This window comes from Aquarana catesbeiana, linkage group LG08 (genome assembly GCF_042186555.1).
Source record: "Aquarana catesbeiana isolate 2022-GZ linkage group LG08, ASM4218655v1, whole genome shotgun sequence".
Classification (NCBI taxonomy): Eukaryota; Metazoa; Chordata; class Amphibia; order Anura; family Ranidae; genus Aquarana; species Aquarana catesbeiana.
Window position 1 is genome coordinate 293,575,082 of NC_133331.1, and position 25,907 is coordinate 293,600,988.

General features: G+C 47.4%; 2 protein-coding genes across 4 annotated transcripts in view; both read left to right on the forward strand.

The window, feature by feature from the left end:
- Positions 1–25,907, forward strand: part of LOC141106803 (uncharacterized) — a 164,869-nt gene that overhangs the window by 122,574 nt on the left and 16,388 nt on the right. Inside the window, exon 26 of the mRNA XM_073597730.1 lies at positions 609–884. Coding sequence (XP_073453831.1) covers positions 609–884 — 276 coding nt within the window. The remainder of the gene's footprint in view (positions 1–608; positions 885–25,907) is intronic.
- LOC141104821 (uncharacterized) overlaps positions 1–25,907 on the forward strand; it is a 36,311-nt gene that overhangs the window by 8,673 nt on the left and 1,731 nt on the right. For 2 of the 3 annotated variants that reach the window (XM_073594593.1, XM_073594592.1), the window contains 6 exons: positions 20,803–21,149; positions 21,266–21,363; positions 21,454–21,639; positions 21,973–22,194; positions 22,284–22,481; positions 25,639–25,774. In XM_073594593.1, the coding sequence (XP_073450694.1) occupies positions 21,065–21,149; positions 21,266–21,363; positions 21,454–21,639; positions 21,973–22,194; positions 22,284–22,481; positions 25,639–25,774 (925 nt within the window). In that variant the 5' untranslated portion in view covers positions 20,803–21,064. Of the gene's footprint in view, positions 1–16,550; positions 16,652–20,521; positions 20,676–20,802; positions 21,150–21,265; positions 21,364–21,453; positions 21,640–21,972; positions 22,195–22,283; positions 22,482–25,638; positions 25,775–25,907 lie in introns of those variants that run through there. The other variant, XM_073594591.1, reaches the window with a different exon arrangement.

Sequence of the window (25,907 nt, forward strand, 5' to 3'; positions counted from 1 at the left end):
TGTTTTTATATTTTTCCAGGACACGCCATGGAGAAACCCTCAAAGGATCGTCTCACTTTATCTCCAGGTTGTAAAATGGAAGATGAGGACATCACAGGAGATTGTGGAGGAGAAAAGACAATGAGCTCCACTATGGATGGTGGACTTCACAGTGTGGACAGACCATGGAATCCCTCTGACTCTGAGCAACCTCGTACTGTGGGGGATGGTGCCGGAGTTCAGGGAGGGAAGACCTTTCCCTGTCCTGATTGTGGGGAAAGTTTTAGCTCTGCAGTTGACCTTATCATACATCAGAGGTCCCACACGGGTGAGAAGCTTCTTTCCTGTCCTGAGTGCAGGGAATGTTTCTTTCATATAGGAGAATTCCGCAAACATTACAGATCTCACACGGGGAAGAAGCCGTATTGCTGTTCTGAGTGCGGGAAATATTTTTCAGAAAAGATCACGCTTTCCAGACATCAGAAACTGCACACGGGCGACCGGCCATACGCCTGCTCCGAGTGCGGAAAATGTTATACGCTCAAACATATCCTTGAAAGTCATCAAAGGACTCACACCGGGGAGAAGCCGTATAAATGCACCGAGTGCACAAAATGTTATTACCGGAGATCGGATCTTGTCAATCATCAGAGGTCGCACACGGGTGAGAAGCCGTATGCCTGCCCCGAGTGCGGGAAACGTTTTTCACAAAAGTGCCATCTCACTGAACATCAGCTACGCCACACGGGGACAAAGCTGTTTTCCTGCGCCGAGTGCGGGAAATGTTTTTCAAATAAGTCCAGTTTTTATAATCATCAGGGACTGCACACGGGTGAGAAGCCGCATTCCTGTTCTGAGTGCGGGAAATGTTTTGCGCAAAAATCAGAGCTTGTCACACATCAGAGGTCTCACATGGGAGAGAAGCCGTATTCTTGCCCTGAGTGCGGGAAATGTTTTGCACAGAAGGGCCATCTTTCCAGACATCAAAGATTACACACGGGAGAAAAGCCGTATTCCTGCTCTGAGTGCGGGAAAAGTTTTGCGCGAAAGTCTAACCTCACTGAACATCAGATCCGGCACACAGGGACAAAGCTGTTTTCCTGCACTGAGTGCGGGAAATGTTATCTGTGGAAATCAGAATTTGTCAAACATCAGATGTCTCACGCGGGGGGAGAAGCCATATGTCTTCCTTGAATACGGGAAATGTTTTTCAAGTCTTGTCTTAAACACAACCCTTGAGGTGTATTAGTGTCCCGAGTGCGGGAAATGTCTTTTGTATGGATCAAATTTTGCCGTAGATCAGAGATCTCACACTGGGAAGAAGCTCACCTTGATCTACACCTCAGAAAACACGTGGCTGAGCGCTGCTCTGATTTTTCTGTTTAACGAAAGGCTTCAGAAAGGAATTCAGAGTTGACTAAAGCTTTCAAACTTCTGTCTGGCTTAGGCTGGCCATACGCCTGTAGAACATGTAGCACCCTCTAGTGTGCTACTAATGTTAGTGTAGGAAAATTTAAGTTTTGACTCATGGTAAGTTATGTGAGTCTGAAATTGGGTCAGGGTTACTGCAGGTCAGGCTGGATGACTTCACAGAGGCAGGTCTTTGGTATGTCCCCCTGGATCTAGAAGTTTGAAGAAGCTTCTTGAAGTTAGTGGGCGGAGGCCAGAAGGTACTGATCTGCTTACTTGAAGGAACTTTGGCCATCCCCAGGCAGAGTGTCCTGGCAGAGTGGCTAGGTCAGTCCATCTAGACTTGCCACTTGCATAGGTCCCCAGACGGATTGAACAGGTTTCATTTGTGCCTAACATGTGCACATGTACATTTAGCACACTCTAGTGTGCTACTAGTGTTAGTGTAGGAAAATGTAAGTTATGTGAGTCTGAAATTGGGTCAGGGTTACTGCAGGTCAGGCTGGATGTCTTCACAGAGGCGGGTCTTTGGTATGTCCCCCTGGATCTAGAAGTTTGAAGAAGCTTCTTGAAGTTAGTGGGCGGAAGCCAGAAGGTACTGATCTGCATACTTGAAGGAACTTTGCCAATCCCTAGGCAGAGTGTCTAGGTCAGTCCATCTAGACTTGCCACTTGCATAGGACCCCAGACGGATTGAACAGGTTTTATTTGTGCCTAATATGTGCACATGTACATTTAGCACACTCTAGTGTGCTACTAGTGTTAGTGTAGGAAAATGTAAGTTATGTGAGTCTGAAATTGGGTCAGGGTTACTGCAGGTCAGGCTGGATGACTTCACAGAGGCAGTTCTCTGGTACCTCCCCCTGGATCTAGAAGTTTGGAGAAGCTTCAGGAAGTCAGTGGGTGGAGGCCAAGAGGGACTGATCTGGATACTCGAAGGAACTTGTCCAATCCTCAGGCAGAATGTTCTGTCAGAGTGGCTAGGTCAGCCCATCAAGACTTGCCACTTGCATAGGACTCCAGACGGATTGAACAGACTTCATTTGTGCCTAACATGTGCACTTGTACACGTAGCACCCTCTAGTTTGCTACTAGTGTTAGTGTAGGAAAATTTACTGTAAGTCATGACATATGGTAAGTTATGTGAGTCTGAAATTGGGTCAGGGTTACTACAGGTCAGGCTGGATGACTTCACAGAGGCAGTTCTCTGGTACCTCCCCCTGGATCTAGAAGTTTGGAGAAGCTTCAGGAAGTTAGTGGGTGGAGGCCAGGATGGATTGATCTGCATACTTGAAGGAACTTGGCCAATCCCCAGGCAGAATGTTCTGGCAGGGTGGCTAGGTCAGTCCATTTAGACTTGCCACTTGCAAAGGATCCCAGACAGATTGAACAGGTTTCATTTGCGCCTAACGTGCACATGTACATGTAGCACCCTCTAGTGCTAGTGTAGGGAAATTGAAGTTATGACTCATGGTTAGTTTGTGAGTCTGAAAGGAAGTTAGTGGGTGGAGGCCAGGAGGGACTGATCTGCATACTTGAAGGAACTTGGCCAATCCCCAGGCAGAATGCCCTGGCAGGGTGGCTAGGACAGCCCTTAAAAATGGGGAAGCCATGCCAGCAGAGGAGTGCTGAGGAGGCTGCCGGTGGCCTAGAAGGGAAGCCCTGTGTCTGGGGGGGCTCTTCTTCCAGGGTGGGCTTGGGAAGTTCCTATCAGAGTCTCAGTTTGAGAAGGAATCTTGCCTGTGGAGCAACAGGGAGCAAAGAGGACAGTGAGTACATCAGCACAACCAGGGATTCAGGAGGGGAACGACTCACATGTAGCAAGCCTTTCAGGAGGGCCGCACTGTGCTTAACCCTTCCTATCCCTTGCAATAGGAGATCTTCAGAGCAGCCAGGTGGGCTGGTGGACAAGCGGCCAAGAGGGCTGGTAGTTCCTGCAGGCAGTAGAGCTGGGAGCAGTTCTACAGAGGAGAGGGATACTGAAAACAGCTCACAACATATTGTGCCATTTTCTAAGGGGACTGAGAGCTCCTAGTCCTTAAGGGACTTTTGCTTTTGATCACTAAAGATTGATGGTGTCCAGAAAGGACAGGCCAGTGTTTTGTACATAGGTAGGATGTTGTCACCATTCATTGTTTCAGTCAAGCTGGGCATCCCATAACCCCTTTTACTCCATCAAATTTATTACCCCCAAGTTATTATCCATCCTGCTCATTGGAAAGTTAAAAATGCAAATATAATGACAGTTTTATATGAAACAAAGATTAAAGATTTACATTTTTTAAAACATGATGTTCTCTGTAATGTTTCTATGTCCCGTGTCCCTCTAAACAAAAGGATCATCATGAATACAAACAGCCCAGTCTTGTGAGGAGTCAAGCCGTGTTTCTGGAACACCAACCACAAGATCATCTTTCTTCTTCACTTTCACATCACAACTAACATAGAGAAACCCCCTTTTAAGATGCTAAAATGTTAGCAGTCTCACTTCATCATTGGTTGCTAAGATGTTAGCAGTCTCACTTCATCATTGGTTGCTAAGATGTTAGCAGTCTCACTGCTTCATTGGTTGCTAAGATGTTAGCAGTCTCACTTCATCATTGGTTGCTAAGATGTTAGCAGTCTCACTGCTTCATTGGTTGCTAAGATGTTAGCAGTCTCGCTGCATCGTTGGTTGCTAAAATGTTAGCAGTCTCACTGCATCATTGGCTGCTAAGATGTTAGCAGTCTCGCTGCATCATTGGCTGCTAAGATGTTAGCAGTCTCGCTGCATCATTGGTTGCTAAGATGTTAGCAGTCTCACTTCATCATTGGTTGCCAAGATGTTAGCAGTCTCACTTCATCATTAGTTGCTAAGTTGTTAGAAGTCTCACTTCATCATCGGTTGCCAAGATGTTTGCAGTCTCACTTCATCATTGGTTGCTAAGACGTTGGCAGTCTCACTGCATCAATGGTTGCTAAGACGTTAGCAGTCTCACTGCATCATTGGTTGCTAAGATGCCAGTGGCTGCTGTTGACTTGTAAATAAGCTGGCAAGCATTCTGGATAATGTCATTGACCCAATATGGTCATCATCTTATTTTGTCAATGACATCAGCCAGCTCCATTGCCCTTTGTTTACATTCAGCTGAGAGGCTCGAGAACTATGATTGGCGAAGAGGAGTCGGGTGAAGATCGTCATGCTGGTTGTCGTTTTTTTCTTTCTATGGGTCATCGGGATCATCATTCATCGTGACTGACATGGATCAACACCACTGGATGACGTGACGTTATTGAGGATGGAAGACGTTTTTTTGGGGGGGGGTGGTTGTTTATTAACCACTTCCCTAAATGCCCATTTTCATATGACGTCTACAGGAACACTCTGTCCCTCCGGGCGGGCCTCATATGACGTCCTTGGCTTCCCGGCGGTATAGGGGGCGCGTGCGCGCCGCCAATACCATTTTTTTTTTTGGGTGAATGATTAACCAGGAGTACTATGTACCCCTTACTCCATCACATGCACAGACAGTACCTGGGGGCTTCCTCATTTCCAGAATTGAAAAAATCCTCCTGCAGACCCACACAACCACCATGCCAGGGTTTTAGGGAAGAGGCCCTTTTCCTCATCAAGGACAAGGGCATGTTGAGGGCATGTGACCTCATATTCTTCGTGGAGGGCACATGCTTGTTGCCCCCCTTTTCCTGGTCAGCTCTTAGACTGCATGCTCAGGTAAGCATCTGGTGTGGATTTTGGTGGAGAACCCATTTTTTTTTGCATAGGGTTCCACCTTAAAATTCATAGAAGTCCCAGAACTCTCCCCTACTTAATAATAGCTGGCTGCTTTTTGTTTGTGTTTGAAGCTGAACTCCAGGAATGCTCTGTATTGCATACACACATTGGTCCAGCTTGGCGCCATGTAAGTAGGCAATGGCATAACTCGATGAGCTGTTGAGATAGCTGAACGTTGCAGTGGTCGGTGCTACTACAGGAATAGCTGCGACATTCCAGGTCCTGCTGGGATTTTTTCTGGGCAGTTTCCCTCTGCAAACTGACCGATGAGGATCGACACTGACTCCATTATATTTCAATGGATACAAGGTGTTCGCTGATTGGACAAAGTGGAGATCATGATATCCATCCTCTCCAACTTGTCCAATCAGAGAACGTCAACTAATTTTATTTGAAAGCCCTTAGAATTTCATCCAGACTTGCTGCTTGAATGGTCTGCTCTCAGAAAAAAAAATCTTCTACTTCCCTTGAATATGCTTGCCATTTGACAGTTGCGTGGGGGGCTAGCTGGGCCTGGTCTTGACAGTTGAGAAGGCTAGCTGGGTCTGAGCTTGGCAACTGGGTGGGCTAGCTGGATCTGAGCTTGAGCCCCTGTGTCTTGCATTCATTGTACTATACGTGGTTGTGATATAGCAGTTTTTTCTTGACAAAGTCCTTGCCCACATCCTGATAAGTCAACTTTCTACAGATTGCTGATTAGTGGGGAGAAAGCCCCTTATCCCCCTCTGCGTGGTTTCACCCACATACAGCAATCTGCAGGGACATTTAATACAGTATACCACATGATATGGATTAGGAGCATAAAGAAAGGAGACCCCCTTCTGTGGATGGTATATCGTATCTCCCTCTCATCACATTCTGTGCACCCTAAACAGCAGATGTATACTTCTTTCTATCACGTAGGATTATCTGTTAGTCCATCCTTCGTGAGCCTAAATAAGCCTAATCAAAGAAGTACACCTAGATGAATCTAGGGTATCTCATCAAAATTCTGAAACATATCTCAAATACCTTCATAAAAAGAATCTTCTGTTTTCCTCAAATATTCCTACCAGTTGATGGTTTCATGGACTAGTTGGGGCTGGAATGGAAATTTGAGTGGACTAGCTTGGTCGGGGGGGCTTAAAAGCTTGGTTTGAGCTTGACAGCTGGATGAGCTAGCTGGATCTGAGCCGGACAGCTGGGTGGTGTAAGTGGACCTGGGCTCAGTGACTTAGTGTGATACCTTGGGCTTATTTGTGACAGCTGAGTGGGCTAGCTGGGCCTGGGCTTGACAGCTGGGTGGTGTAGGTGGACCTGGACTCAACAGTTGAGTGAGGTAGCTTGGGCATGACTATGCCAGCTGAGTGGGATAACTGAGGCTGGGCTTGGTCTGAGCTTGGCAGCTGGGTGAGCTAGCTGGGTCTGAGCTTGGCAGCTGGGTGGTGTAGGTGTAGGTGGACCTGGGCTTGACAGCTGAATACCCAGATTACTCTTTGGATTGCAACCCAATCTTGACCTTGGTTTGTTAACTAGACTAAGCTTGCTTGCTACCAGCCCTGACCTCGGAACTGTTTTCGGACTACGTTTGCTCACTACCTGACATTGGATTTTACTGCCAGCTTCTGTCTCCTGCCTGACAAGCCTGAGAGCTAAAGGTACCATTGCTTTTCAAAGCCACTCAGTCCCGATGCCTTCTGGCCAGGAGCTATAACATCTTGTTCTAAGACCTGTGGGCAACCAATCCATGATAAAGTCGGCAACCAGGTGAAAGTAAAAACATTTTGTTTATTGTTCCAAAAGAGTGAAAGGTTCCGTATGAGATCCAACACTAATGCTTTCAGTCTAAAAAGACCTCACTCTTGGTTGTTTTTTAGACTGAAATGCACTAGTGTTGGATCTCGTTTGGAACTTTTTACTCCTTTGGAATAATAAAGAAAAAGTTTTTACTTTCACCTTGTTGCCTTTTTTGTGAATCAGGTTTTCACATTACAAGCGGTTGGAGGCTGCCAGTCTGGCACGGTGATAGTGTGAATTAAGCTCTTGCCTTGGAATTGCCAAAATTGGGTAGCAGCACCATAAGTTTTTGTGATTTATTTTTTTTGTGGGCAACCAAGTATCGGTAGGAATGCTTGCCTTAAAGGGAAAGTTGGCTGCTATAGGCAGAAGAAACACCAGCCAGTTATAGCTCCTGATCTAAGCACCAGGCTTTGCGTTACAATGGGCTAGCTGGGCCTGGTCTTGACAGCTGAACTGTGTAGGTAGGCCTAGCCTTGACACCTGAGTGTGACAGCTCAGGTCTGATCCCAACAGCTGATTGGGATAGCTGAGTCAGTTGGGCAGCCTAGGCTGAGAGGTTCCAACTGAAGGCCTCTGCCCTTCTTCTGACCAGTGTTAATTTTGGCAGCAAATTTCGATTTAGTTTTAGTCTTAGGACTAAAATTGCGTTTTAGTCCCATTTTGGTCTTCTGCAAGTGTTTTATTTTTAGTCATAGTCTTTGACTAAAATGCCATTTTAGTTTTAGTCCCATTTTAGTCATCATATTTTAGTCGACTAAAATCTCCAGTACATTTTAGTCAAATAAAATCATTTTAGTCAACTAAAATTGAATGTGTTTAGTTAAATTGTAATGCATTATTTAAGCATTTCTCTAGAATTTCCAAACTCATTATGAACTCATTATGTACTTATTATGAGTAAAAAAAAAATCGAATATCATGTTTTTATTTATGGTATTAATGTTTGAACAAACTCACAGATACAGATTTAGCCGCTCTGGATGGTCTGAGGAGGCCAGTAATGCTGCACAATGCTTTGGACTGAGGTTTGAGGAGGCCAATAATGCTGCACAGTGCTCTGGACAGTGGTCTGAGGAGGCCTGTAATGCTGCACAGTGCTCTAGACGGTGGTCTGAGGAGGCCTGTAATGCTGCACAGTGCTCTGGACGGTGGTCTGAAGAGGCCTGTAATGCTGCAGAGTGCTCTGGACGGTGGTCTGAGGAGGCCTGTAATGCTGCAGAGTGCTCTGGACGGTGGTCTGAGGAGGCCTGTAATGCTGCAGAGTGCTGGATGGTGGTCTCAAGTCTGAGGGATGGCCTGTAATGCACAGTGCTCTGGATGCCACCATGCCAGTGGTCACTGGTCAGAGGAGGCCTGTAATGCCGCACAATGCTGGATGGTGGTCTCAGGTCTGAGGGATGGCCTGTAATGCCACTGCCAGTGGTCAGAGGAGGCCTGTAATAATGCACACACAGTGCTCGGGACGGTGGTCTGAGAAGGCCAGTAATGCTGCATAGTGCTCTTAGTGTTGGTGTGACTAGGCCTGTAATGCTGTACAGTGCTCTGGACAGTGGTCTGAGGAGGCTTGTAATGCTGCAGAGTGCTCTGGGTGGTGATCTGAGGAGGCCTGTAATGCTGCACAGTGCTCTGGACAGTGGTCGGAGGAGGCCTGTAATGCTGCATAGTGCTCTGGATGGTGGTCCGAGGAGGCCTGCTGCAGAGTGCTGGATGGTGGTCTCAGGTCTGAGGGATGGCCTGTAATGCACAGTGCTCTGGATGCCACCTGGCCAGTGGTCACTGGTCAGAGGAGGCCTGTAATGCTGCACAGTGCTCTGGATGGTGGTCTGAGGAGGCCTGTAATGCTGCATAGTGCTCTGGATGGTGGTCTGGGGAGGACTGTAATGCTGCACAGTGCTCTGGATGGTGGTCTGAGGAGGCCTGTAATGCTGCACAGTGCTCTGGATGGTGGTCTGAGGAGGCCTGTAATGCTGCACAGTGCTGGATGGTGGTCTCAGGTCTGAGGGATGTCCTGTAATGCACGGTGTTCTGGATGCCACTGCCAGTGGTCAGAGGAGGCCTATAATAATGCACACATAGTGCTCTGGATGGACTGTGCTCTGGGGAGAGGCCTCAGGCCTGCTGTACTTGTAATGTACACTAGTACTACACACTCACAGTCTGCTCTGGATGTGGGCGGTCATCTGATGAGTCGGGACTCGGGAGTGGGACAGTCTCGTCGGGACTCGGGAGGTCTGCCTTTAATAAACAGTTCTGCTCTGGTTTCTGGCAGTCGTCACGGACGATGCACACTATCAATTCAACTCGCTTGCTTGGTGGGAGCAGAAGCAGGCAAAGCTCCGTGAAAACCGGAAGTTAGTTTACGAGGGTAAACGTTCCTGTCTCACATTTTCGTCCGAAAACGGATTGTATTTTCGTCATAGTTTTCGTCAGTGGACGAAAATGTGCTGTACTTTTTGTTTAGTCTTCGTCACCGTAAAAATACAGCTGACAGAAACTTTGACGAAAATGTTTTCGTTGACAAAATTAACACTGCTTCTGACCCACCACCAATTGTACATGGTAGGCTGCCCAAAAAATATCGGTCCATAAAAGGCCTGTATATTTTCATGTAGTTAGGAAGTCTATTTACTGGCCAGATGGTAATCTTACTCAGAAGTCTGTGGTAGATCCTGTGAGATTCACCTCAGCTACTGGGATACCAAGGAGTCAACCCTTGAAATTGAGTATCTGCTCAGTTTCCCAGGTGAGTTGACATATGCATCTATAGGCAGGGGTTCATTTTGAGTTCCTCTTTATTTTGGTAATTTCCTCTGGGTTGGCCCTGCCTGCTGCTTATTCAGGGTTTGGAAGGAGTCACCTCAAGGTCTTTTTAGGAATTCGGCAATGTAAGGAGAAGTTTGTTTTTCCTCACTGTCAGGTGGCGCCACCGAGCCTTGCGGGAAGCCAGGGAGGCACCAGTGGATGCTTCTCATCTATTGGGACATAACCTGAGTGCCCTGACCAGTGAGCCAAGTTATGAAAGATACCATTGCATCTTATTACCCATTGTTCTGGACTGTGTGCCATGTTGTTGCATTGCAGATGTGCCAAATTGGACGGTTGTAACCTGTTTATTAATAAAAGTTAGGTAAAGTTGAAGCAAGCAATTCCTTGCTTGATTACTCTCAGTGGAGTAAAGGCCTGCATTACAGTGAGTGGAGAGTTAAATTCAATCAAAGCCCATCTCCGGGGTTGTGCCCGCTCATGCACGGGGTAACTGCTCATTTTGTCTAGGGGCAAGGAGAAAGGAGATTTACTTACCTAATCCTCCCAGTACAAGACCAGTTCGGCAACCCTGGGCTCCAGCGGTCTTGAGTTGTGGACTGTTACTGATGTCATCAAGCCCAGAGCAGGTGCCACAGACCAGAAACAGCCCACTGCTGGACCATGGAGGAGCGCCATTTTCCAGTTTAACAAAGGATCGAGTGAGTATAAGCTTTCTCCTCACCCATAGACAAAATGAGAAATTGACCAGTGCAGTGTGGGTGCAGCCCCTCTGCATTGGAAAACCTTTTTTTTACCTGGAGTTGGGCTTTAGGAGTGAAGTTGAGTTAAACTGTGAAGTATTTGTGCAAACCTGGTCAGCCTAGGAGAAAGTGATGATTAGGGAATGGGAATCACCCTCCTGACAAAGAGAACCCCCCCCCCCCCCCATGTATTAACCTCCTGACAAAGAGAGAAGACCTCCATCATATATCACCCTCCTGACAAAGAGAGAAGACCTCCCTCGTGTATCATCCTTCTGACTAAGAGAGAAGACCTCCCTCATGTATCATCCTGACAAAGAGAGAAGACCTCCATCATGTATCATGTATCACCCTCCTGACAAAAAGTGAAGACTCCCCACACGTATCATCCTCCTGAAAAAGAAAGAAGACCTCCCTCATGTATCACCCTCCTGACAAAGAGAGAAGACCTCCCTCGTGTGTCATCCTTCTGACAAAGAGAGAAAACCCCCCTCACGTATCATCCTCCTAACAAAGTGAGAAGACCTCTGTCACGGGCATGGCCAGAGCGGAGGCTGTTGGAGAGGACTGTGTGCAAGCCTGTTGCCCACCGATTATGGGCCCTAGCATTTGAGGTGAATGAGAAATCCAGTCTGAACTGTATTAATCGGACTCAGTCATGTATATATTGTATGGGGACTCCTTACTGTATATTTGTGTCCCTGAAGAGGGAGGGGGGATTCCTCCAGCAGCCCCCTGCTGATAAGACTGATTCATTCTGCTGGGACACATCCTGTGAGGAGATGCTGGTGTTATCAACATGTGTTTATGTTAATTGAGAGAGCTGGTCACATTAGCCACCAGCCCTGGCTAATAGACGAATGGTCTAGGCTGAGGAGGGGGGAGATTGTTGTTTGTATTGTTAATTGTATTAATGTGTGAAGCTCGGTGCCCACAAGACTGTCATCTGGTCTGGGTACATTTTGTAGTAAATTAGGTCATGTTAATTAGGTTAGCTTTGAGTCATCCCTGATATAAAAAGGTCTGTGAGATCTCAAAATAAAGGCAGTTCTGATGTACTCCAAGACTGGTGTTGTCTAGTTCTTGGGGTTCCTATAGCCAGATCCATTGGACTCGTGTTCCAGAACTTAGGAAGCGGTATATGACGGAAGCACTCAAGCGGAGTGTGGGGCGTTCCGTGACATTGGTGGCAGCAGTGGGATAGCTTCCTGAAGTCTGAAGTCTGGGACATCCAAACCTCCAACTGGATCCAAGATCAGGATAGCAGACTTCAGTCACCCCAGCGGAGATATGGACCTGGCATCAGAATTCCCGGGGCTGCTGCGGATCATCCTTTCAACGTACACCAGGACTGTGTCTGAGGATGAATACCTGGAGCTCAGGCAGCTGATTCGGGTGGAGCTCTGGATTGCAGCCCTCCGTCTCGCTGGTATAAAACAGGGCAAGTGCTTTCCAACCCAAGAGCAACGGGCCAGTGACCAACGGGCATTGCGGATGGCATTCCTGGGAGAGCAGCCCCAGGAGCAATGGGTGACTGAGTTGGACAGGTTGGTCCAGCAGGAGATAGAGCTGGACAATCGATATCGGGCTCTGCAATGGCGCGCAGAGGAGGGATATTTAGGGGAGACAACAGAATGCTCTCCGGAGGGATATGACTTTGGCGGCCCTGGATTGCTGTGGGAGAACCTTACAGATCTTTTTATGTTTGGCGATGAAGGGGAACCTGACCTTGAGGACATGAGAGACTATAGAGAGTCTATGCTCGGTCTTGCAGGGGTCTCAGAGCTCAAACCTGATCTGGACCATTTGCTAAGGAAGGAACAGCATCTGGAAAGGGCATACAGGAAACTGCTAGAACAAGTTCAGCAGCATGCCAGAGAATCGGCAGTGGAAAATCCGGAGATTGCCGTCCCCAAACCTGAAGTGCTGACAACAGGGCAGAGCTCTGCTAACCTCTGTCCAGAAATGATAACATCTTCTGGGTTCCATGGACAGGAGATGGTGAACCCCTATTCCCCGACATCAGTTGCAGAGACATGGGATTTGATAGACTTTTCTGCTGAGGAAGAACAACCTGATGAGCCTCCAGCAGAAGAGCTGCTATCAGGGCCAAAGTTCACTGTGTTCTGCCCAGCACCAACAGTGGCTTCGGCCTTCCTGAGAGAAGAGGTAGTCGGCCTTTCTCCCACAACACTGACAGGGACATGTGATTTTCTGCCAGCAGCATCTATGGAGTTAAAACAAACTTCTCCAGCTGAAGATCTGGTAACTGAACTGAGGGTCCAAGACCTCTGTCCCACACTTTTACCACTTCCAGAGACTGGGGATTTAATAGACATTTCTGTAGAGGAGGAACCACCTAGCAAACCCCCAGCAGAAGTGCTGGCAACCGGACAGAGGGTCCAAGACCTCTGCCCCACATCTGCAGCAATTGTGGAGGCTCAGGGTGAGAAGATGGCAATCACTTCCCAGCAGCAGATACAGGGGGAGAAGGGAGAGGAGGTGTGTGTTGTCCCTCCCCAACAGTTGGCCAGGGTGGAGGAAGTGGGCTTTCCTCCCCAGCAAAGATCCGTGTACCTGGGAGACAGTACCATCGACATGTCGTCCCAGCAGCCAGATGAGGGAATGGAAAAGGAAGCAGCCGGCTCACCTCCCCAATGGCAGCTACACAGTTTGGGAGGGGAGGAAGCCAGCTGCCTGCCCCAACAGTTAGCTGGAGCAGAGGATGCGGAGTCCCCAGCAGAAGTGCTGGCAACAGGGCAGAGTGCTACCAACCTCTGCCCAGCACCAGCAACAACTACAGAGTTCCAGGGAGGCGGGGCAGTCGGCCTCCCTCTCCAACAGTTAGCCGGAACAGATGGTGTGGAGTTTCCAGCAGAAGGGCTGGCAACAGGGCCGAGGACTGCTGGACTCTGCCCTCAACTAACAGAGGATGGATTTCCTGTGAAGGTGGATGGGACTTCAGTCTCCACCTGTATACCCCAGGGATGCTGGGCAGTGGGCCCAGATCCCCAACAGCATGACAGAGTGAGCCCAGTCACCCTGTCTTCTCTCCAGCGGCAGATATGTTCTCTGAGAGAGGCAGAGGATGGCTGGGTGAGTAATGCACTGTTTGGGATAATTTGTTTGGGGTACTGTGTGGGTACAGGCAGTAGAGGACTGGAGCTGTTTACTAACTTCGGAGTCAACCCGTCTGGGGTCTCCTCCTGTGTTAGTCTCCTGCCGAAAGGGGAGAAATGTCACGGGCATGGCCAGAGCGGAGGCTGTTGGAGAGGACTGTGTGCAAGCCTGTTGCCCACCGATTATGGGCCCTAGCATTTGAGGTGAATGAGAAATCCAGTCTGAACTGTATTAATCGGACTCAGTCATGTATATATTGTATGGGGACTCCTTACTGTATATTTGTGTCCCTGAAGAGGGAGGGGGGATTCCTCCAGCAGCCCCCTGCTGATAAGACTGATTCATTCTGCTGGGACACATCCTGTGAGGAGATGCTGGTGTTATCAACATGTGTTTATGTTAATTGAGAGAGCTGATCACATTAGCCACCAGCCCTGGCTAATAGACGAATGGTCTAGGCTGAGGAGGGGGGAGATTGTTGTTTGTATTGTTAATTGTATTAATGTGTGAAGCTCGGTGCCCACAAGACTGTCATCTGGTCTGGGTACATTTTGTAGTAAATTAGGTCATGTTAATTAGGTTAGCTTTGAGTCATCCCTGATATAAAAAGGTCTGTGAGATCTCAAAATAAAGGCAGTTCTGATGTACTCCAAGACTGGTGTTGTCTAGTTCTTGGGGTTCCTATAGCCAGATCCATTGGACTCGTGTTCCAGAACTTAGGAAGCGGTATATGACGGAAGCACTCAAGCGGAGTGTGGGGCGTTCCGTGACAACCTCCCTCGTGTATCACCCTCCTGACAAAGAGAGCAAACCTCCCTCATGTATCACCCTCCTGACAAAAAGAGAAGACCCCCTCATGTATTATCCTCCTGACAAAGAGAGAAGACCCTCCTCATGTGTCATGTATCACCCTTCAAATTCTGACAAAGAGAGAAGACCCCTCCTCATGTATCATACTCCTGACAAAGAGAGAAGACCCCCCTCACGTATCATCCTCCGGACAAAGAGAGAAGACCTCTGGGTTGTATTTCAGAGACTTATGCCCTGTACACATGTCCGGTTTTCCCATCGGAATAAACTCTGAAGGTTTTTCCGATGGAATTCTACTGAAACTGTCTTGCGTACACACGATCACACCAAAGTCCGACTGTCAAGAATGCGGTGACGTACAACACGTACGACGGGACTAGAAAAAAGAAGTTCAATAGCCAGTAGCCAATAGCTTCCGTTTTGTACTTGCTTCAGAGCATGCATCATTTTTGGTACGACAGAACAGCATACAGACAAGCGGTTTTCCCGTTAGGAATTGGTTCCATCGGAAATATTTAGAACATGTTCTCTTTCTAGGTCCATCAGAATTTTCGACGTAAAAAGTCCGATGAGGCATACACACGATCGGAATACATGATGAAAAGCTCCGTCTGACTTTTTCTGTCGGACATTCCGCTCGTGTGTACGGGGCATTAAACTGGATCTTGAGTAAGACACAGACCTGTGTATAGAGGTGCTCTGGGCATTAGAGGGGTAATGGGCAGTGACCAGGAGAATGAGAGAGAGTGGCTTATAGCCTCAAACTGTGAACATGGTTAAAGTGTGAGCTTGTCGAAGAAGTCAATGAAATGCTTGAAACTCTGTAGAAAGGATGCTCATCTGTGCTGGTCACGCTACAAATCTATAGAGATATACACAGTGACGGCTGGTGTGTTTTTTTGGGGGGGGCGGCACTAACACAGCTCCCCCACCACCACCACCACCACCCGCTGTCCTTACCTTGGATGCCGGCGGTGAGAGCATGGCGGGCCTGGGGAAAGCTGCTCCGGTGACCGGTTTCCTCTCCTGGAGCAGCTTCAGCGGTGTCTCCTCTCTCCTCTTCCCGGCACTAGGTGTCCAATAGAATTGCCTGACATTTTTGGCCAATCGGGAGACAGGTTTCATCGGGAGGATCAGTGTTGCAACAGCGAATTTTCATTTGCTGTTGCAACACACCTGTGTGGGCTCCAGACGCAATGCACTGCCTCCCAAGTCCACCCTATTTTGAAGCTTATTAGGGCTTCAAAATAGGGCTTATTAGGGTCTATGGCTCTAATCAGGTTCTTTAAAAAAAAAAACCTGGCCGCTCTAATTCATATGCCCAGTGACTAGTTTTGCCACCTTTTCTTCAGGCCAAACCTGAACAATTTAGTGGCCTGGGACAACTTTAGGTGCCCCTAAGGAGAGTAGAAATGCGGTGCACATAGTGTGCCACAGTGAACAGTGGATGTGGCCGAGTTGCTCTTGCTTATATCATTGCCCTGCCCCCCCATTGATGCCAAACCTGCCCCCAGACATCCGCTCACAGCTCTCGGAAAGGCAACAGATTTGTGTGTGACTATTACTTGGGGAGCCACAGCCTGGTCTGAATAATGTGTCCAGGTGGCAACCCCACCGGTGACCCAATAGTATACCTCCCAACATTTTGAGATGGGAATGAGGGACACCTACTAACAAACGTATGTAGGCACAGGACACACCCCATTAAAGGAGAAATAACCAAAAAAAAAAAAAGGTTAATTAAAACCAGAATGGCTTTTTTTACCACTACTATTCCTTTATATTGGCTTTTAAAATGTACAAATGCAGCAATTTAGAAATTGGATAAAAGGTTTAGCCCTGGGAAACACTTTTTGAAAGCTAACAAGTGCATTTTTTATACAACTCTATAGATCAGACCAAAATGAGGGACAAATGAGAGGGACAGAGGGACATTGCTCCAAATCAGGGACAGTCCCTCGAAATCAGTGACAGTTGGGAGCTTTGCGATGGGGGGGGGGTGGCGAGGATAGGTGGGCCGCCCCTGGATATACAGCACATACACACACAGCTCAAGGCCGTGTGCACACTACCGAGACATTTCTCAGGGGCTGCAGTTCCTTTGAGATCCACAAGATGGCAACCTCACTTCTACCCAGACAGGAAGTCTCTATGGAAGACAGGAAGGGATGTCAGTTACAGACAGGAAGTGATGTCAGGTATAAATTAGTTCCGGGTGAGAGGTGAGTCGGGAGGAAGCAGAGAGGAGACATTGCTGAAAGTGGCAGTAGAGGAGGTAATAAAATCTTATTTTATATTTACACTCAGTAACCCCCCCCCGTCATGTTCCGTCCTCTTCCTCCATAGTCACTGTGACGTCTTTTATCTCCAGCAGATGATGATACACACATATATAGTGTGGAAACCTAGATTAACCCCTTCAGGGGCAGAATTTTTTCTTCATTTTGGAGACGTGTCACCTTCTCACCTTGGCAGTCTCTTGTAAGGAGAAATGAGATTTGCATTCAGTTTGTACTGAAATTTGACCCCCAAGATCAAGGATTCGAATTGTGGTTTGTCTTCATTTTTGGAGACGTGTCACCTTTTCCACCAATGACTTTCTCCTTTGCAGGCTCTCGTGATGAGGTTCTCCTCTCTTGTGGATGAGAGATGAGGATTACATTCAGGTTTTTTTTTTTTTTTTTTTTAATTTGGTCCAGTTTTCAGGATTCTAATTTTTGGTGGAATTTGTGGTAGATTATTTTCGATGCTCGCCCATAATGCCCTGCACAGCCTTTGACCTTGGTCAGCAGCCAGCATTGGAGAACGAGGTGGATAATTGCACCCTTCAATATTAGAGATGGGCTCAGACGTGTTTTGAAATCCCACATACCCGATCCCACCAGGAAGCATTCACTACACATGGCTAATTACAGGCAGGGAGACGTTTCCCAGGTTGGCAGCTGTACAGATCGGGAAACATCTTACTGACGGTGATTGGCTGTGTGCGGTGTCGGTTTCCTGGCTGGATCGGGCCCGTGGGATTTTAAACACTCCCGAGCCCAGCTCTATTCACTATAGGAGAGGTTTGAGATCAACTTCTAATGGTGGGAGGACATGGGTACCCTTGCCCTTTACTATGCAAGGGGGGGTCTAAGATCAGTCAATAATGGGGGAGATAAACAGCCCCGCCCCTAACTATGAGGGGGTCTGAGATCAGCCAATAATGGGGCATTTGGATAACCCCGCCCCTCACTATGAGGGGGTCTGAGATCAGCCAATAATGGGGGGATATGGATAGCCCCGTCTCTCACTATGAGGGGGGTCTGAGATCAGCCAATAATGGGGGGATATGGATAACCCCGCCCCTCACTATGAGGGGGTCTGAGATCAGCCAATAATGGGGGGATATGGATAGCCCCGTCTCTCACTATGAGGGGGGTCTGAGATCAGCCAATAATGGGGGGGATATGGATAACCCCGCCCCTCACTATGAGGGGGTCTGAGATCAGCCAATAATGGGGGGATATGGATAGCCCTGTCCCTCACTATGAGGGGGTCTGAGATCAGCCAATAATGGGGGATATGGATAGCCCTGTCCCTCACTATGAGGGGGTCTGAGATCAGCCAATAATGGGGGATATGGATAGCCCTGTCCCTCACTATGAGGGGGGTCTGAGATCAGCCAGTAATGGTAGGGAGTGGATAACTCGCCCCCTTCTAAAGAAAGGACGCGTCTAATCCTGAGATCATCCAGTAATAGTTACATAGTTAGTCAGGTTGAAAAAAGACACAAGTCCATCCAGTTCAACCTTAAAAACAATAAATAAATCAAATAAAAAAATATCGTACAATCCAATATACCCAATTTTATACCCTCAGTTGATCCAGAGGAAGGCAAAAAACCCCAGCAGAGCATTCTCCAATTTGCTACAGCAGGGGAAAAAATTCCATCCTGATCCCCCAAGAGGCAATCGGATTTTCCCTGGATCAACTTTACCTATAAATGTCAGTACCCAGTTATATTATGTGCATTAAGGAAAGAATCCAGGCCTTTCTTAAAGCAATCTACTGAGCTGTCCAGAACCACCTCTGGAGGGAGTCTATTCCACATTTTCACAGCTCTTACTGTGAAGAAACCTTTCCATATTTGGAGATGAAATCTCTTTTCCTTTAGATGTAAAGAGTGCCCCCTTGTCCTCTGTGTTGACCGTAAAGAGAATAACTCAACACCAAGTTCACTATATGGACCCCTTATATATTTGAACATGTTGATCATATCCCCCCTTATTCTCCTCTTCTCAAGAGTGAATACATTCAGTTCCTCTAATCTTTCCTCATAGCTGAGCTCCTCCATGCCTCTTATCAGTTTGGTTGCCCTTCTCTGCACTTTCTCCAGTTCCCTGATATCCTTTTTGAGAACTGGAGCCCAAAACTGAACTGCATAGTCCAGATGAGGTCTTACTAATGATTTGAACAGGGGGGGGGGGAATAATATCTCTCTCTCTGGAGTCCATACCTCTCTTATACAAGAAAGGACTTTGCTCGCTTTGGAAACTGAGGGGTGAAATGGATCACCCTGCCCCTTACGATACTAGGAGGTTTCTAAGATCAGCCAATAAGGGGGGGGGGGGGGTGGATAACCCCTCACTATAAAAGGGGTTTGATTTCAGCCAATAATGCTAGTAAAGAGATAACCCTACCCCTTTTCTATAAGAAGGGGTCTGATTTTAGCCAGTTCAAGGGGGAAGCTTGATAACCCTGCCCTTCACTTTTAACGGAGTCTGATTTCAGCCAATATAGGGGATAGATTGATAAACCCACCCCTCACTATAATAGGGAGTCTGATTTTAGGCAATAATTGGGAGTGGAGAATAACCCCTCTCCTCAAATTAAAAGGGGTCTGATTTCAGCCAATAAAGGGGGGAGATGGAAAACCCACCCCACAACGTAAATGGGGGTCTGAGGTCAGCCAGTAACTGGGGAAAGATGTGGGTAACCCCAAACCTCAAGATAAGAGGAGGGAGTGATTTCAGCCAATAAAAAGGGGGGGGGGAGATGGATAACCCCACCCCTCACCATAAAAGGGGGTCCAAGTTCAGCCAATAACGAGGGCAGTGGATAACGCAGTTCTTAGGGACAGATCAGGGGAGGTGATTTAGTTAACAGGGTTTGAGTTGTGTGTGTGTTGCAGTAGTGAGGTACGTTCCTCCTCCCAGACACAGCAGCCAGTATTCAGCCAGCATTGCTGAGGTGTCCTCCTCCTCCCAGGCACAGAGCAGCCAGTATTTTCCCAGCATTGCTGAGGTGTCCTCTTCCTCCACTAATCCAGCCAGGTGGTGAGGAGTCACATCGCTGGAGACAAGCAAAGTAGGAAGGTACTCACAGGTCGGCAGATCACAGGGTACTAGCGTGGGTTTGCGTCGATTTAGGTACAGCCAGGTAGCACATCACAGGAGGGTGAATAAAGCAAGAAGGTACTCCCAGGGCAGCATATCACAAGGTCCTTGTGAGACTGGCCTCAACGCAGGTCTACATGGGTAGCACATTGCATGAACAAAGCAAAAGGGTACTTGTGTAGACTACCCTCAGCTCAGGCCTACTTGGGTATCCCATCACAGCAGCTCCGCGAACTAAGCATAAGGATACTTCCAGGGCAGCAGATCACAGGCTCCTTGTGTGTCCTGTGCTCAGGTCTACCTGGGTAGCACATCACAGGAGCGTAAACTAAGCACAGAAGTGTACTTCCAGGGCAATAGATCACAGGTTCCTTGTGAGGACTGGCCTCAGCTCGAGTCTAACTGGGCAGCACATCGCAGGAGCATGAACACAGCAGGAAGGTACTCGAGGGTCAACAGACCATAGGGTACCTGTGTGGCCTGGGCTCAACTCGGGGTCTATGCAACATCGTAAGGACGAGAATACAGGTGTATGGCGTGGTGGGAGCTGCATGCCAGGCGCTGGGAGAGGAACAGTGGCTCGGGCAATCCTGTCTCCCTGCGTGCAAGTGCTTTTTCATCAGGCAGTACTAACTACAAACTCTAAGTACCCCAATATACATGAGCCAATTCCTACTGGGGGTAGGCCCGCATATTAAGCCCTTATACCCCATCCTAATATTTTACAACCAATACAGTCCAGATAATTCTCCACTATCCATCCCCAGAGAAACCCACATAGATCACATGACCACATCAATGAGGATGAGTGAGGACCAGAATCGCATGACCACATTATTAAGAATGGAGGAGGTCCGGAGTCTTGTGACCGAGAGGATACTAAACCTCACCCTGGAGATCATCTACCTGCTGACCGGAGAGGTGAGGAGGATTCTGGGAGGTCACATGACATCACTCTTATCTCTATTAATAAAACACAGACCTGACCGGAGAGGTGAGGAGGATTCTGGGATTCTAACATGATATTCCTATTGGTTTCTCAATACAGAGATTTCCTCTTGTGAAGTCAGGTGATCATATGACCATCACAGTGCCTCCATGTGACTCCCTAAAACCTGAGAGACACAACATGCAGAAGATTCTAGAAGTCACCAAGAAGATGATGGAGCTGCTGACAGGAGAGGTGAGGAGGATTCTGGGAATTCTGGGACATTATCCAGTAACAGACAAGGGATGTGTCTGGATGGTGACTGTATCATTGTGTGTGTCAGGTTCCTATAAGGTGTCAGGATGTCACTGTCTATTTCTCCATGGAGGAGTGGGAGTATTTAGAAGGACACAAGGATCTCTACAAGGATGTCATGATGGACAATCAGCCGCCCCTCACATCACCGGGTAAGAGGAGACTTTATTGTAAAGGAGAGAGCAGTACGGAGGGTCCACCTAGATCCCCCATCATCTGATAAACACATAGAAACAATGTATTCAGTCAGTGTGTGTGTTTCCTACAGATGGATCCAGTAATGGGAACCCACCAGAGAGATGTCCCCGTCCTCTGTATTCCCGGGATTCCACACAGGAAGGTCACACCATCCCTCACCATCATCAGGTAGATGAGGAACAATCACTGATAGTATCATTTAGGATCTGTATATTATCTGCATTGTTACAATTGATGTCATTTTTATTTTATATTTAGAGTGGAAACCTGGATGTTCTTACAGTTGAGGTTAAAGAAGAGATGAAACAGGGGGATGATGAGGATGGCTTGATGGACACCATGGTGGAGTCATCCATCTACAGAAACCCACCAGAGAGATGTCCCCATCCTCTGTATTCCCGGGATTCCACACACAAAGGTCACACCATCCCTCAACTTGACCAGGTAGACCATGATCTAGTTCCGCTCTTGAACATTCCTTATAACCCCAGAACATCATATATTTTCAGAAAGTAGAGGCCCTGTAGAATATAAGGATGATCGTTACAATTTTAATAAGCCACCCAGTCACTTTTACATAAAAGCACCAACGTGGCAGGCCAAAAGAGAAATAAGCTCAAAAATGCTGCTGCAGCTGTTAGCTTGTTTGAACCCAATGAGCTATCAATGGACCAGACATGTCAAAAGCGCTCAATGAGTTAACAGGTATTGATATGGAAGCTATGATTAATACACAAGCATGTTTCTTACAAAAAAATCTTTTTGTTATATACTTAGAGTGGAAGCCTCGGGGATTATAATATTGTTGTTAAAGAAGAGTTTAAAGAGGAGGATGAGGAGTATGGGGTGATGGAGAAGATTTCTGAAGGACACAAGGATCTCTACAAGAACATTATGATGGACCCACCTAATACCAAAAACCCACCAGAGAGATGTCCCCGTCCTCTGTATTCCCGGGATTCCACACAGGGAGATCACACCATTCCTCACCATCATCAGGTAGATGATGAACAATCACTGATCGTATCATTAGGATCTGTACATTATCTGCATTGTTACAATTGATGTCATTTTTATGATATATTCAGAGTGGAAACCTGAGAGATTCGAAAGTTGATGTTAAAGAGGAGTATGTTGTGATGGAGTATTTTGAAGGACACCAGGGTCTCTATAAGGATGTTCTGTTGGAACCACCTAATACCAGAAACCCACCAGAGAGATGTCCCCGTCCTCTGTATTCCCGGGATTCCACACAGGAAGATCACACCATCCCTCACCATCATCAGGTAGGTGGAGTTGAGGGTCGGGAACATAAAGTGATTGAACACTCTGACATGTGGAGACGATGTGTGGACTCTACAAGATGATATTTTCTATGTGATCTCACATCATAAATACTTCTATTTTACTGTAAAACCCTCCTAGTGCTAGAAAAGATGTAGGAAAATCTACTTGACTCATGGTAGTTTATATAAGTCTATTAATTGGGTCAAGGTTCAGATTCAGGTCAGGGTGGAAGACTCTACAAACCAATCCTCTATCGATTCCCCCCTGGTTTCTGGAGGTTTCATGGAAACTTCTAGAAGCTAGTGGGCAGGACTATAGAGTCAGGGATCTGTATATTGATGGGAATCTGTCCTATTCCCCAGGCATGGTGGCTGAATCAGCCCATAGATGGTGAGGAGTCTGGCCAGAAAGGGGAGTCGGGTGGAAGATGAAGTGTTGAAGTGCTGGTGTGTGTGGCCTGCGAGGGGGCCCTGGAGAAGAGGGTTCTGCCTGCAGGCTGAAAAAGGTATCTCCATGGCCTGCAGTCCACCAGGGAAGGACGGCCTGTTAGCCAGGAAATAAACTAGCCCAGCGAAAGGCTTGAAAGCAGAACAGTGTGAGTACCTCTGCACCCCCAGGGCCTACAAGGGGAGAGGGCTTGCTGCTGTAGATGCCATACCCAACCAGTTCCCTCTGGGGCAGTGGTGCAAGTCTGTTCTGGAATCCCTTGCTCTGGCATACTCTTCACAGCAGCCAGGTGGGCTTGTAGGTTCTAGCCAGGGTCTGAAGAAGTTCATTTAAAGGGGACCAAGCGCTCCTTACAGAGACTATGTGGCTGATCCGTAAAGAGATAGAAGCCACTCCGGAGGGGGTAGGAAGCCCAGGATCCATCTGTGTGTGTTTTTTTTTTTTGTACAGAAATAGGAAGTTTTGTCCTCCAAAGTTAAAAGTGCATCTGGAAAGTATTCACAGCGCTTCACTTTTTCCACATTTATGTTACGGCCTTATGTTACGGCCTTATTCCAAAATGGATTCAATTCATTATTTTACTCAAAATTCTACAAACCATGACCCATAATGAAAACGGGAAAGAAGATTGTTTGAAATCTTTGTAAATTTCCAAACAAAAAAAAAAAACCCATGTACATAAGTATTCACAGCCTTTGCCATGACACTCAACATTGAGCTCAGGCGCATCCTGTTTCCACTGGTCATCCTTGAGATGTTTCTACAACTTGACTGGAGTCCACCTGTGGTAAATTCAGTTGGTTGGACATGATTTGGAAAGGCACACACCTGTCTATATAAGGTCCCACAGGTAACAGTGCATGTCAGAACACAAACCAAGCCATGAAGTCCAAGGAGTTGTCTGTAGACCTCAGAGACAGGATTGTATGGAGGTACAGATCTGGGGAAGGGTACGGAAAAAATTCTGTAGCATTGAAGGTCCCAATGAGCACAGTGACCTCCATCATCCGTACCACCAGGACTCTTCCTAGAGCGGGCCGCCCGGGCCAAAACAAGCGACCGGGGGAGAAGGGCCTTAGTCAGGGTGGTGACCAAGAACCTGATGGTCACTCTGACTCTCCAGTGTTTCTCTGTGAAGAGAGGAGAACCTTCCAGAAGAACAACCATCTCTGCAGCACTCCACCAATCAGGCCTGTATGGTAGAGTGGCCAGACGGAAGCCACTCCTCAGTAAAAGGCACATGACAACCCACCTGAAGTTTTCCAAAAGGCACCTGAAGGACTCTCAGACCATGAGAAACAAAATTCTCTGGTCTAATGAAACAAAGGTGGAACTCTTTGGCCTGAATGGCAAGCGTCGTGTCTGGAGGAAACCAGTCACCGCTCATCACCTGACCAATACCATCCCTACAGTGAAGCATGGTGGTGGCAGCATCATACTGTGGGAATGTTTTTCAGCAGCAGAAACTGGAAGACTAGTCAGGATTGAGGGAAAGATGAATGCAGCAATGTACAGAAACGTCCTTGATGAAAAGCTGCTCCAGAGGGCTCTGGACCTCAGACTGGGGTGAAGGTTCATCTTCCAACAGGACAACGACCCTAAGCACACAGCTAAGGAGTGGCTACTGGAGAACTCCATGAATGTCCTTGAGTGGCCCAGCCAGAGCCCAGACTTGAACATCTCTGGAGAGATCTGAAAATGGCTGTGCACCGACGCTCCTCATACAACCTGATGGAGCTTGAGAGGTCCTGCAAAGAAGAACGGGAGAAACTGCCCAAAAATAGGTGTGCCAAGCTTGTAGCATCATACTCCAAAAGACTTGAGGCTGTAATTGGTGCCAAAGGGGCTTCACCAAAGTATTGAGCAAAGGCTGCGATACTTCTGTACATGGGAGGAGCCTGTGATAGTTGTGTACATGGGAGGAGCCTGTGATAGCTGTGTACATGGGAGGAGCCTGTGATAGTTGTGTACATGGGAGGAGCCTGTGATAGCTGTGTACATGGGAGGAGCCTGTGATACTTGTGTACATGGGAGGAGCCTGTGATAGTTGTGTACATGGGAGGAGCCTGTGATAGTTGTGTACATGGGAGGAGCCTGTGATAGCTGTGTACATGGGAGGAGCCTGTGATAGTTGTGTACATGGGAGGAGCCTGTGATACTTGTGTACATGGGAGGAGCCTGTGATAGTTGTGTACATGGGAGGAGCCTGTGATAGTTGTGTACATGGGAGGAGCCTGTGATAGCTGTGTACATGGGAGGAGCCTGTGATACTTGTGTACATGCGAGGAGTCTGTGATGCTTATGTACATGGGATTTTTTTTCCTTTTTTTTATTTTTAATAAATTTGCAAAGATTTCAAACAAATTTCTCTCACGTTGTCATTATGGGGTGTTTGTAGAATTTTGAGGAAAATAATGAGTTGAATCCATTTTGGAATAAGGCTGTAATATAACAAAATGTGGAAAAAGTGAAGTGCTGTGAATACTTTCTGGATGCACTGTACTGTTTCAAGTCAAGTTGGGCATCCCATATAACCCCTAGACCCTATCCAAAAACAAGCCCACAGACTGGTTACTGACTTTGGATGCAAGTTGGAAAATGCGTGTTGCCTGGCTGTGCAGACCTATAGGGGGACCCAAAACTCAGCAGCTCCTTAGGGGGTAGCGCGACATTACAGATGTTATTTTTTCTGCTATTCTGTTGGTTTAGGGTGAAGATTTGGTTCAAATAAAAGTCAAGGATGAAGTAGAAGAGACGTATGCGAGGGATGATCGGCAATATACAGAGGAGGCTGGAAGGACGAGGACATTCATAGAGGAGGACACTCCTACAGAGATCAGCACAGGTGACCCATAATATATTCTCCTATCTCTGTTACTGCTCACCGATTGGTCCAGAGTAGGACGGGAACTAAGCTATAGAAGCCTAGGCCTGTGGTCTCTTGTTCTATGGTAAAGGGTCTGCAAGTCTGAACTTTG